This window comes from Vulpes lagopus, chromosome 4 (assembly GCF_018345385.1).
Source record: "Vulpes lagopus strain Blue_001 chromosome 4, ASM1834538v1, whole genome shotgun sequence".
Taxonomy (NCBI): domain Eukaryota; kingdom Metazoa; phylum Chordata; class Mammalia; order Carnivora; family Canidae; genus Vulpes; species Vulpes lagopus.
Window position 1 is genome coordinate 86,636,367 of NC_054827.1, and position 14,718 is coordinate 86,651,084.

The 14,718-nt window shown below is 35.0% G+C and overlaps 1 protein-coding gene across 5 annotated transcripts in view; it reads right to left on the bottom strand.

The window, feature by feature from the left end:
• The window catches only part of ZFYVE16 (zinc finger FYVE-type containing 16), a 52,394-nt gene that overhangs the window by 6,494 nt on the left and 31,182 nt on the right, over positions 1-14,718 (bottom strand). For all 5 annotated transcript variants that reach the window (XM_041752372.1, XM_041752370.1, XM_041752371.1 and 2 more), the window contains 6 exons: positions 14,430-14,585; positions 13,664-13,888; positions 9,247-9,329; positions 8,339-8,443; positions 7,482-7,629; positions 5,705-5,785 (listed from right to left, as the gene is read on the bottom strand). In XM_041752372.1, coding sequence (XP_041608306.1) covers positions 5,705-5,785; positions 7,482-7,629; positions 8,339-8,443; positions 9,247-9,329; positions 13,664-13,888; positions 14,430-14,585 — 798 coding nt within the window. The remainder of the gene's footprint in view (positions 1-5,704; positions 5,786-7,481; positions 7,630-8,338; positions 8,444-9,246; positions 9,330-13,663; positions 13,889-14,429; positions 14,586-14,718) is intronic.

The window sequence follows — 14,718 nt, forward strand, 5'->3', positions numbered from 1 at the left end:
ACCATAATGAAACTACTGATGACAAACTGCCCTTTTATAACTGCCTAGCCATAAAACCAGACAAAATGTATAAGGCAACTGTTTTTAGGTACTGAACAACAGGAAATATGATACTTTGGTTCCTAGAGAAAAATTCAACAAGTAAGCCTACAATTAACTGCCCAGGCTCTTTGCTTTGAGACAATTTCCACATGGTGACCCATTAAACCTACAATGGCCACACTGGGCTGGGAAATCAGAGATAAGCTTGGAGAAGCCTGGAATCTGGGGTCAAAACATTGAAAAGAAGGCACCAGGAGACTGTGAATAAGGGTCCCTTTGAGTCCTTGAACTAGAACTGAGGACATGTTAATAAAGTGAGACTAGATGAGGCCTAATAGGGAACAGCTATTTGGGTTGGGACCAGAACAGAGATACTAGAAATCAAGCAATGATGGAGGATATTGACAGTCTGATGCAACCACAGTAGAGATACCTCATTAACTTGCACTGTGGCAAAGCAAAAACAAAGCCCTTACAAAACCTGTAGGCAAAATGCATTTAGAGAATGAGTCCTGCCAGATTGTAAACACCTTAGGAGTTCCACAGATTCATCTGTTAACAAAGTGAAAAGTACAGAATACATAAAAATGCCTGCTTAAACATAAATAAGACTTCTTCAGAAAAAGCTAATAGCATCTAAAGTCTCTAAAACATATTAACAATGACAAGTACATAATCAAAAATTATCAGAGAGAACCACAAAATCATGTGAGCCTCTACACCTGAAAGCAACCACGAGACAGACAGCCAAGACAGTGGGTTAAATACACAGACACTTTAAAACATCTATTCTAAAATATATTCAAAGTCCTAAAGCAAAACATTCAAAAAGTGAAAAGCAAATATGGGCTAAATGAATAAACAGATTTTAAAAATCTTAACAAAAAAAAAAAAAAAAAGAAAAAGAAAAAAGAAAGAAAAAAGAAAAAAGAAACTGAAAAAACCCCAAGGGAAATTCTAGAACTGAAAAGTGTAACCTGAAATTGAAAACTCAATGGATAGGCTTAATAGTACATTGAAGATGGCAAGAAAAAGACTCAGGGAACATGAAGAAAGGTCAATAACAATTTTCCAAACTAAAAAACCTGGAGAAAAATGATTAAAGAAAAGTAAACAGAAAACCAAGGATCCAAGAGTTGGTATAAAACAGATGTATCTATAAATATAAATACATACATATATACAGACATAAATATATAGATATCTCCCAGGAGAAAAGGACTGGAATATTAAAAAAAATTAATAATGGTAAGAAATTTCCCAAATCTGATGAAAAATATTGATACACATGTCTAAGAAGCTCCATAAATGCCAAGCAGGAGAAATACAAAGAAGACCACATTAAGGCACATCACCGTAGAGCTGGTGAAAACCAAAGAAAAAGAGGATATCTTGAAAACAGACTGGAGAAAAGGGCATATTAACTAAAGGAAAACAGACATAAAAAATTATACTAACTTTATTAGAAATGATGGAGGCCAAAAGATGAGGGGACATCTTTAAGGAAAATAAAAACTTTCAAAGAATTCTCTCTAGCAAAAAAAAAAAATCCTTCAAAAAATAAGAATGAAATAAGGACAGCTTTGCAGCAGTGCCTGGATGGTTTAGTGGGTTAGGCATCTGCCTTTGGTTCAGGTCATAATCCCAGGGTACTGAGGTTGAGCACCCCCCCCCCCCCAAAATCAGGCGCCCTGCTCAGCAGGGAGCCTGCTTCTCCCTCTGCCTTTCACTCTGCCTAATTGTGCACCTGTGTGCATACTCTTTCATTTTTTAAAAAATTATCTATTTATTCATTTATTTATTTATGATAGTCACACAGAGAGAGAAAGAGAGAGGCAGAGACACAGGCAGAGGGAGAAGCAGGCTCCATGGACCAGAAGCCCGACGTGGGATTCGATCCCGGGTCTCCAGGATCGCGCCCTGGGCCAAAGGCAGGCGCCAAACCACTGCGCCACCCAGGGATCCCGCATACTCTCTTTCAAATAAATAAATCAGTCTTAAAAAAAAAGAAAGAAAAAGAAATAAGGATAGTTTCAGATCAATGAAAGCCAGCAAACTTGTATTACAAAAAATATGACTGACTTTTGGTGTCTGCTCCAACACACAAAGAGCCTGGAAGTTGTCACTTCCATCCTCAAAACAAGACAAATGACAAACAAACTGAAAACAAACAATTTTTAGATCAGAGAATTGAGGTCACAGGGCTAACTATTGCCCTGAAAAATGGAGCAAAATCAAAACCTACCACAAAAAAACAATAAAACATTTAAAAAATCCTATGATCATTTCAATAGATGCAGAAAAAGCATTTGACAAAGTACAACTTCCATTCATGATAAAAGCACTCTGTAAAGTAGGTCTAGAGAGAACATACCTCAACATAATAAAGCCCTTACAGCCAACATCATATTCTGTGGTAAAAAACTGAGAGCTTTTCCCCTAAGGTCAGGAACAAGACAAGGATGTCCACTCTCACTTTATTTTATTTATTTTTTTCACTCTCACTTTTATTCAACAATGTACTAGAAATCCTAGCCACATCAATCAGATAACATAAAATAAAAAGCAGCCAAACTGGTAAGGAACAAATATTTGCAGATGATGTGATACATCATTTGCAAATAGATTCTCCCATTCAGGATGTTGCCTTTTAGTTTTGTTTCCTTCACTGGACAGAAATATTTTATTTTGATGCAAACCCAATAGTTTATTTTTACTTTTAAACAACTTTATTTTTTTTTTTATTTATTTATGATAGGCACACAGTGTGAGAGAGAGGCAGAGACATAGGCAGAGGGAGAAGCAGGCTCCATGCACCGGGAGCCCGACGTGGGATTCGATCCCAGGTCTCCAGGATCGCGCCCTGGGCCAAAGGCAGGCGCTAAACCGCTGCGCCACCCAGGGATCCCTATTTTTACATTTATTTCTCTTGCCTCAGGAGACCTAGCTAGAAAAATGTTGCTATGGCTGATGTCAGAGAAATTACTGCCTATACTCTCTTCAAGGATTTTTAGAGTTTCAGGTCTCATATTTAGGTCTTTTCTTTTTTTTTTAAAGATTCCATTTACTTATTCATGAGAGACACACACAGAGAGAGGCAGAGACACAGGCAGAGGGAGAAGCAGGCTCCCTGCAAGGAGCCTGATGTGGGACTCAAACCCAGGAACACACCCTGAGCCAACGGCAGGCATTCAACCACTGAGTCACTCAGGCATCCCTCACATTTAGGTCTTTAAGCAATTTTGAGTTTATTTTTATGTATGGTATAATAAAGTGGTCCAGCTTCCCCAACACCATTTATTGAAGAGACTACATAAAGAACTTATGTAGCTCAACACCCAGCAAACAGATAAGCCAATAAAATGGGCAGAAGACATGAACCGACACATCTCCAAGAAGACATCCAGATGGCCAACAGACACATGAAAAGGTGCTCAACAGCAGTAATTATCAGGAAAATTCAAATCAAAACCATAATGAGATATTACCTCACACCTGTCAGAATGGTTAAAATCAACAATGCAAGAACAAGGTTTGGCAAAGATGTAGAGAAAAAGGAACCCTCATGCACTGTTGGTGAGAATGCAAACCGGTGCAGCCACTGTGGAAAACAGTATGGAGGTTCCTAAAAATATTAAAAACAGACCTACCCTATAATCCAGTAATTGCACTATTGCGTATTTTACCCCCAAAATACAAAAACACTAATTCAAAGGGATATGTGCACCCCCCCTTTGTTTATAGCAGTATTATTTACAACAGCCAAACTACAGAAGCAGCCCAAGTGTCCATCAAAAGATGAATAGATAAAGAATATGTGCTACGTATATGTGTATGCATACACACACAATGGAGTATTAATCATAAAAAGGAATGAAATTTTGCCATTTGCAACAACGTGGATGGAGCTACAAAGTATAACGCTAAGCAAAATAAGTCAGAGAGAGACAAATACCATATGATTTCACTCACATGTTGAATTTAAGAAACAAAACAAATCGGCAAAGGAAAAAAATATAAACTGAGAAACAGATCTTAACTATAGAGAAGAAACTGATGGTTACTTGAGGAGAGGAGGGAGGGAGGAATGGGTGAAATAGGTGATGGGGATTGAAGAGTTACACTTATGATGAAAAACAAACAAAACAGAAAACATAAAAAAGCTTTAAGATATGTGATAAGAAATAAGAAAAATGTAATTGGATACCTCACATCATCATCAGAAGGACAGATATGGCATACCAAACTGAATCATAAAAACTCACTTATTTTTAGAAAGTATTATTTGACAAAAATGGATCTAGACAAGAGCATTTGCAATCACTGCTTCAACTGGAAAACCTAGCCAATAAACAAGAAACATAAAAGCCATAAGGACTGCAAAGAAAGAAACAAAATTACCATTATTAAATGATGATATACTGAGCTACACAGAAACTCTAAAAGAATCTATAGGTAAATTATTTTAAATGAAGAGTTCAGCAGTATAGCTGATTATAAAATAAAAATACAGGAATAAAATATGTGTGTGGCTCAGAGATGGGAGGACTTCCTATAAAGCTGTTTGAAATAGTATGGAGAACGACATTAGTGAAAGAGCAGACTTAAAGAACCTCCAAAAATGGTATCCTCCAAAATAAGAACAACGAAACTAATTAACAGAAAAAACTTTTTCAGAGCTCTGGAAATTAACCAAAGGCTTGCAGCAATCTGTGGAGTATTTATTCAAGAAAAATGGCTGGATCTTCATAAGAACAGCAAACTTTGTGCTTTGTGTTAATTTATTCCCATTCCTTCCTCTCTAGCTTAGTGGAATCCTTAAGAACCAATAGCCTGCAATCATGGTGAAAATCAATAGCCTGGTAGCCACCAGAAAGGCTAAAAGGAGGTTGGAGCCCTTTCAAAGTCTCATTATCAGAGAATTATCATTTTTTGCCTTGTTGAGTATTTTGCCTAGTGCAAAAGTCTTTTCTCAGGGTGCATCTGTCAAAAACAATCAAAACCCAATAATTAACATCTCAGCTACCTGTGGCAGCAGATTATAGTAGACGTAAATAGGCCAACCAAATACTTAAAAGGAAAAGCTGAGGAATGAGATGTCCATAAGGGCTTTGAAAAGCTTTAACATACTTTTGGGAATTTAGGAAGCCACACACATGTACAATACTGTGTACATGCTCAGGGTGTGTGCATGCTAAAGAAATACCGTAAGCTCTCACCTCAGACTGACTTGTAGGCTCTGTACAGGCAGGAAGAGCAGGTTATGGCAGAGTTGCCATGCTTAACACAGACCCAAATATAGGTCATGTTTTAGTTTTTGAGCTGGGTAAGATTTTTTTCTTTTTTAAAGATTTTATTTATTCATGACAGACACAGAGAAAGTAAGAGAGAGAGAGAGGCGGAGACACAGGCAGAGGGAGAAGCAGGCTCCATGCAGGGAGCCTGACGTGGGACTCGATCCCGGGTCCCCAGGATCAGGCCCTGGGCTGAAGGCAGCGCTAAACTGCTGAGCCACTTGGGCTGCCCCTGGGTAAGGATTTCACTTAAGTTTGTGGTACTGTGCTTTGTAACTTACCTATGTTCTTTTAAAGTATCAAATACATTTTAAAAGTAAATGGAAAACATCTTTACATTAAAACAATCCTAAAGATGAAACTCATACCTTCAACTATGCTGGACTTAGCAAGAAATCCTGAAGATGTTTTTAGAGCTCCGTTGAATACCACAAAACTTGCACCTGTCACTGATCAGAAAAATACATTTATGTTTTAACTTGCCTTTTTAAAATGCTATATATTTGTTAAATGTATAATGTGGAGCATGGTACACTTAACTACTTGATAAATGCCATGCCCATACCACTTATATTAGAAAGCTAATAAAAAAAACCCCCAAACTAAACCAAATTAAGATAAAATATTGCATAAAGGCTATATAATGTTTGTATATAATAATTGATGGCCATTGTACTACTTAAAATATTTGTACTTGTGCCAGTGAGAGTATGGGAAATCAAATATCCATCATTGGTAAAAAAGCACAAATCAGAGAAACTTCTATGGAAGACAACTTGATAATTACCTATTAAAATTATAAATACACATATCATTTGACACACCAATTCTACAACCAGGAATTAATGGCACATATATATACAAGGTTTCACAGTTCAATTTTATAAATAAACAAGAACTGGTAACAACTATGTCCGTTAAGTAAGAGACAATTAAATGATGTACACATATAAAGTGAAAAGTTATGTAGAATGCAGAAGTTCTTTTTATACTAACAGAATCATCTCCAAGGTGTATTAAAAGAAAAAGCAAGAATGGAATGCATGTTAGGACTTGTTTAAAAAAGTGGAAGAAATCCTAAAAATTAAAAAAATACATAAAAATAAAAATTAAAAAGTAGAAAAATGTGTGTTTGCTTGCATATTCCTGTAAGCAAAAATGTTTCTGAAAGGATATACAAAAAACTGATAACATTGGTTTTGGTTGCCTGTAGGGAGAGAAAAGGGTAGCCTCAGCATCCAGGAAGGAAAGGAGATTTTCCACTTATACCTTTCAAATTTCATAATACATATACTTATTCAACAAACAAATATTAAATAGTTGTTACATTTTAATAACAAAAGTATTAATGACATAAGTTAGAAAAATACAAAAGTGTAAATATCCAAATAAAAACCATCTACTTAATAGATATATACTAATATAAGCAGGAAATATATTTAAATGTCCATAAAGGCCATATTTTTCTTTTGTTACTTTTTAAAACATATTTTCCAAACTTAGCATGTAAGTATATATTATACCCTTATAATCAAAGGCTGCTATTTTATTAGCAGCCAGGATGTCAGACTATTTTAAGTGTTATTTTAAAATGTATTAATTTTATGAATACTCATCTCCACTTAACTTTCAATTTGTTAGGCCCTCTATTGCAAGGATTTGGCAATCACAGTAGTCACTGAAGCCATTCAGCCAGAATTGAGAGTAATGTTACTCACATATGCTACTCCACCATCTTTACCATTTCTAGATCCCCAACCACTTATAGTTTTATAAATCATTCTTCATCCTTATCCAGACTATACTCTCCTAAAAGGAGTTAGAACAGAGGGCAAACAAAAGTGACAAACACCTCATTCCAGAGAGAAATTACTGAAAATATGAGTCCCATCATATGGGATAAATTAAACCTGAAGATACCAAGATAAACACAGTGTTCAAGTCTTTAAACCTAATGTAGCCCAAGGGAAAAAAAACAAAAACAAATTAGAAGCTATTTTTAATCTGTTTAGCTAAAATTTTAAAGCATACTATATTATTACCATCAATTTAGCAAATAAGTAAAAAATATATGTATTTCCCCTTTGAAAGGAATTCCATATATTGAGGTAGTTTTACAGATTAATACTAGGAATCAACACTTACCTTTCCTAGGATGGCCAGTAGCACTGTTGGCCTGTGTTTGATAAATGCCATCATTTTGTACACAGACTAAGTGAGAATCTGCTTCAGTACTAAAACTGGCTCCAATGCTAATGACATGCTCATTAGAAGAATTTATAACCTTCATTACCTGGAAAAAAACCAATACTTATTTAGAAACACTACTAACATGTTATTTCTTTATTAGTTACAATCATTCAAAGGGCCACATTTCTGGCCTGCTTCATAATTATCAAGCTCTGGTCTGGACAACTCTAAGAATGTGATGGAAACATATGTTTTAAGATAAAAATCACCTCAATTAATAGATAAAATGGTAAAGAAAAAGTTGTAAAAACAGGATTAAAACAAGTCCCTTGGCTCTCCTGGGTGGCTCAGGGATTGAGCTCCTGCTTTTGGCTCGGGGCATGATCCCGGGGTCCTGGGATCGAGTCCCACGTCGGCATCTCCACTGGGGCCTGCTTCTCCCTCTGCCTATGTCTCTGCCTCTCTCTCTCTCTCTCTCTGTCTCTCATGAATAAATAACATTTTAAAAAAATAAAAAACAAAAAACAAGTCCCTTATTAGAAAACTAAAATTTCAAAAATATTTCTTGCCATTATGTATTAGATGGTCTGATTCAAAATAAATTTAACATACCTTATTTTTTTATTTTTTATTTTGTCCATTAATAAAAGGGAGCCCGACATGGGACTCGATCCTGGGTCTCCAGGATCACACCCTGGGCTGAAGGCAGTGCTAAACCGCTGAGCCACCCGGGCTGCCCAATTTAACACATCTTAAAGAAATCTAATGTTCAATAGTTATCTTTAAAATCTGCATGAAGAAGTTAAACTTACATCATTGTATTTTTTCCGAGGTATTTTTATGCAGCTCTTCCCCATTTCCATATGAATCAATAGCTGATCTATATTATGCAAGGTATACTGGTAATTCCGAAGGTCCTACATATAAAATAATGATATTTCCATAAGCCTTAAATTATCCATTAGCATTTTATCTACTCATTAAATCCTTTTTTAAGAGTGTCCATCATTTTAAGACTTGTGGTAGATACATAACTATCAAAATGCCACCCAGAAAGCAGTATCAATTGAAAAAAACAACTAATCCTTCCAACTACTCCACAATAGAAATAAAGAATATCATTCTCAGGAAAAATTCTGTACTATCTGGGGGTAATCTCTTTCTAATTACAGATCTTCCAAAATAAGTCTTCTCAGTAAACCTGTATAAATGAAAGTCCACTCAAATACTTTTCTATGGTTATAGATAAAACAATTACAGAAAAAAGAGGTAGGTAGAAGGGAACCTGAGATTATTTAATTCAATTCTTCCTATTACAAATGAGGAAACCTGGGCTACAATTTGCTCAAAATCACCAAACTAACTAACTTAGTATACCAACACACTTTTACTGACACTACAACTGTGCAGATTTCACATTACCTAAATGTGAAAACACCGCAGCAGAATGAATCAAATGATAATTACAATCAGGTACACATAAATTAGAAGATGTGTCCTAAAAAGCAATTTACTTAAAACAGAGCCCACTTATGCTAAATAGATTTATATTATAAATGAACTTACATTATACCAAATCAAAATAGGAAAATATGCTAAATAAATGTAAATTTATTGTTATAAATATAATTTATTTACATATAAATAAATTATATGTAAAATATCCTAAATAAAATTTTAAAGTAACAATGTAAAAACACTTAATAGTTTGATTACTCACAACAAGCAAGTTCATAATAGTGTGTCCTATTTCTCCAAAAAGAGGTTTCCGACCTCTGATACTCGTTAGAGGAGCAGGATATGCTATACACAAGAAAGGAAAACTGGTTACTTTCAATAAAAACCCAAAAAGTCTTGAATTTATTACTTTTAATTCTCATTTCTCAAACATTATGGATAAATACCACCTAATAATCATTTGGGGAAAATGAAAGATACATTAATCTACAGTGTATATTTACTGGATACTACACTGAACTGGGAACTTTACATACATGATCTTATTTAAGCCCTAAAACAACCCAGTGAGGCAAATAAGGCTATTCCTACTTTACTGATGGGAGAGTAAAGACATAGAGATTATTAAACTTGCTTATGGTAACTAAGTTAATAACCAGTGAAATAGATTTGAAATTAGGCTTGCTTGATTCCAAAGCACTTAATCTTTTCATTATATATGGTGTTCCCAGAAAATGATAATGGCTGGAAAATTACAGTAACTGGATAGAACTCTATAAAGTTCTGAGAATTTAAAGAGAAATATGAAGAATTCAAGATTTTTAAGGAATGCTCAATTGTATTAATTTACAGACGGTAAGTAAACTTTTATAGTTCTTGGGTCAGCATGATAAAAGGTTTTTAGACAGTTTTTACGTGGCCAGAAAACACTGCTTGAATACTTAAAATTGTGTGCTGTGTTCTATTTAAGTTGTCAGAATGTTCTTTTGTAGACAATATGCCATGATGTTTAACTGTCTATCTCCACATCTGTTTTCAAGTTACACTGTGAAGTTTGCCACATTTTTGAGGTGGTCATCAAAGACACAGATTGCTTGTTGTTTAACCAAGTGTCCTAAAGCATGTACCTGAGTTATATCATTTTTTATTCTAAAAAGCTATGCAGCTTATATTCTGAAAATTATTAAATAAATACCACTGTTGATATAAAAAAAAAGAGAGAGAAGGCAATGTAGAGAAATAGAACGAACATGGAGTCTATCACCTGACTACTTTTCTCTTTCTTTAAATATTTCTTTCTCTTTCTATAAATATTATTCACTAAAAAGGAAAAAGTATTTGGTTGAAAATGTACAAGGGCTTCTGGAAGAAAAGGTGGAAAGAGGAAGGTAAGACATTTCTATAATGATAAAAAGCAGAAGGCTTTCTACACTTCAGTTCTCAGCCTAGGTCATTAAGCAAACAAACCTCTCTCATACCTTTTATATCAATATACTTCCTTAAAATTCTAAGAAAATACATTACATAACATGATCTATTTTTAAAATTTAAGTCATAGTAACTCACATCTTTGTTATTACCAACATATTTTTTAGTTTTGTTTTGTTTTCTAAGAATTTTTTAAAATTTATTGAGAGTCAGAGAGCACAAGTGGGCGAGGAGTGGAGGAGCAGAGAAAGAGGCAGACTCCCTTCCAGGAGGCCAATATGGGGCTCAATCCCAGGACCCTGAGATCACGACTGGAACCAAAGTCAGATGCTTAACTGACTGAGCCACCCAGGAGCCCCTATTTTTTAGTTTTTAAGAGGATAACTACATTATTTAGAGGACAGAGGGTGCAGATTGTAAAAAAAAAAAAAAAAAGACATTAGTGATAAAAAATATTAAAATAATAGATATGATTAAGATAAATGGTGCCTTTTTACTCCATCTATTATGAATGAAGGAGCATCCTTAACAACTTGATTGAGGTCATTTTATTTGAAACAGTATTTTCGAAAGGTTATAACTTAGAAAGATACTCTGTCAGAGTTATAAAGAGACCTTATAAATCTCTTTTTTAAAAGATTTTTTTAAAAAAATTTTATTCATGAGAGAGACACAGAGAGAGGGGCAGAGACACAGGCAAAGGGAGAAGCAGGTTCCCCATGGGGAGCCCAATGTGGGACTCGATTCCAGGACCCTGGGATCACAACCTCAGCTCTCAGCTAAAGGCAGATGCGCAACCGCCGAGCCACCAGGCGTCCCCCTTATAAATGATCTAATCCAATAGTGAATGCTATTCCAAATAGTCTCAACGCAAGTGTAGATAATCCCCACTTGAACATTACTAATTTCAGACCACTACTTTCAGTTTTTAATTTTGGGTCTCTAACTTTTGTCATTAAATCTTCTATATATCCATTATCTCTAACAAATACATATACACATATCACACCTCCAAGTTCATATCTAGAGGCATGGGCACCAATAACATCAAAATGTCAGTATATTTCAAATCCAGCAGTACACAATGAACTCAAAAAACAGCTAAGCCTAATTAACTTCTATGTACAGGTTTCCCCGCAACCAAAAATTTGCTTTAACTACTTTGCTTTTAAAAAAGACCTGTTTTCACTAACTGAAATATGAAACAGATTTTTGTGTTTAGGAAATTGTAATGGTTGGGGTGCTTGGGTGGCACAGTTGTTTGAGCATTCGGCTCTTGATTTTGATGCAGGGCATGAGATTGAGCCCTGGATCAGGCTCCACTCTCAGTGCAGAGTCTGCTTGTGCCCCCCCCCGCTCCCCCCTCCCCAAATAAATAAATAAATAAATCTTTAAACAACAACAAAAAAGACATGGTAATGGTTTCTTTGAATTAAAAGCCATTTTGGCTTACAAAAGGTTTCACAGGAATGTTTTACTTTTGAATGGTGGGAAAAACCTGTATAACTGGTGATTATTATCCTCATGGTCACTCAACAGCTATCCTAGCTTTGCAGCTCCAACCCCTGTGATCTTTTAAGAAGTCCCATAAGTTGCTTCATGATGGGATCCCTGGGTGGCGCAGTGGTTTGGCGCCTGCCTTTGGCCCAGGGCGCGATCCTGGAGACCCAGGATCGAATCCCACGTCGGGCTCCCGGTGCATGGAGCCTGCTTCTCCCTCTGCCTGTGTCTCTGCCTCTCTCTCTATCTCTCTGTGACTATCATAAATAAATAAAAATTAAAAAAAAAAAAAAGTTGCTTCATGATTCTCCTTCTTCGTGTGTGAGAAAAACAGATTTAGTATCTAGAAGTGATACTGACCAAAATACCGGTCAAACTTTATATGTTCCATGATGACTTAAGATTATTTTTGACCTAATTACATGTTCCATAATGACTTAAGATTATTTTTGACCTAACTTTCCATAAAAATAGGATTCAAAAAATTTTTAGCAGAGGCAAAATATCAGGCTGAATGGATGAAACAACGCAAAATAAACTTTCTTAAGCTCTGTAGTTTACCCTTTAAAACACCTGAGATGAAAAATTTTGACACTTCTTACACAACAGCATTACATATTTAAATCCTAAAATGGTGGGCTGCCTGGGTGGCTCAGTTGGTTAAGTGTCCAACTCTTGGTTTCAACTCAGGTCATGATCTCATGGTTGAGATCAAGTCCTGAGCCAGGCTCTACCCTCAGTGGGAAGTCTGCTTAAGATTCTCTGTCTCCCTCTGCCCCTCCCCTGGCTCACATGTGCTCTTAATGCCCCCTAAAATAAATAAATAAATCTTGGGATGCCTGGGTGGCTCAGTGGTTTAGCGCCGCCTTCGGCCCAGGGTGTGTGATCCTGGGGTCCCAGGATGGAGTCCTACACTGGGCTCCCTGCATGGAGCCTGCTTCTCCCTCTGCCTGTGTCTATGCCTCTCTCTCTTTCTCTCTCTCTCTCTCTGTGTCTCTCATGAATAAATAAATAAAATCTTCCAAAAAATTAAATAAATCTTAAATAAACCAATCCTAAATGGTAAAGACTGCTCCTCCAAAATCAAAGAGTTTAATAAATTTGCCAAATAGATTTATATCTCTTTCATTGAATTTGTCCATTTTGAAATATTTTGTAAATCCCCTACATTTTCCTCCAAGAAAATACCTATTTAATTATATTAGAATCAAATGCCTAAAACTTCATTAGATACACTTTACATGCAATAAATAATTTCTTGAAAAAAGTCAGGGAAAAAGGGTGGGAATTCAAAAATTTTAACACTAAAAATGATTTTGACTTAGAAATAACCATAAACTGGGACCATTATTCACAATCATTCATATCTGGCTTTTATGATGTACACTAATTCAGAGGAGAAATCATTTACCTTCTTAAAATGTAAGAAACAACAAAATGAACTCCCTATAATATGAGCTTTTAAGAAAACTTTCCAATGTTTCAATATTTTGTTCTGAAATTTAAAAAAAAATTTAAGGTAAGTTAATATAATTATGAACATCTAGAACCTCCGTGACATACCAAGACTGTCTAGTCAACTTATTTGGTAAAATTCTATCTTAGAATTTTAAAAGTATATCAGAACAAAAACAGACCCCTTAAATCAATTTTGATTTTAATGATATCCCTGAAATTCTTATTTTATATTTAGTACATATAAATATAGTACATAAATCCTATGTGATTTAACTTATTATTCTAAAACTTACCTTTATATTCTGCACCCAATCTCAACATTAAACGCATAGGAAAAACCTTTGCCCAGGGAATCTCTAGCTTCTGAATAAGAATTCCACAAAGAAAAGGATTACTTGGTAATAGCAGATCATCAAGTTTCTGAAAAGTCGGTGTAATAAACAGAAATCCTCCATGATCCTTGCTACTGAGAAAACTCTCAGTAAAAGTAATATTGTCCAAATTTTCTATGTATTTTCCTGGAAATAAAATCATGAATAAAAAAGATTTTAAGTTGTTTTAAAAGGCATTCTGAGTTTGAATGTCTCAGTATAAACTTTCTTAACAGCGATATGGAATTTTTTTTATTTCTACTCTTGAAGAAGCATCTATTGAGTAACTTGTATGCACAAAGCTCAGTTATTCCTGGAAGTTGGAAATGGTGAACAAAAATTTGAAAATTGTTCTAACCATGGGTGGTTTTAAATTTTTCCCTTTACTGCATGACCATGTGAAAATTCATCATGTCCACCTCAATCTTATAAAGATACGTATATAGACAAGTATAAAAAAAAATCAAGGCAGCAAATATATTTCCATTTTTAAAATTAAAAAAACTGTAAGATAGTAATTACATAAAATGCTAGATTTAAGGAGACTGAAAATAACGACTAAAATCTTTTAAGAAATCAGCAATCTATTCACAAATTAAATCTTTAATACAGTTAGCATAGCCAAAAGCATAAATGACTTTAATTTATCCATTTCCCAGTCTGCATAGTTCAAAATAAAATGCTACACCTTTCAGAGCATCCTTATAGATGGTGATAAACAGTTTGAAGATGTCCTTTGGGATAGTATCTTCATTTGGCAAACATAGTAACAGAATAATAATTTCTGCCTGTCCCAAGCCATGCAATCCATTGGTTGAGAAGTACCAATATTTGTCTGAGGAATCTGAAGCGATAAAAGCATACAACTATAAATGTCAACGTCTAAGAACCAGAGAAACTAATATAGTTGTCCTTTGTATGAAGCACAACTTTTCAAATTCCTTATTTTCCTAAAATTCTCTTCACAAAAAAGCTTG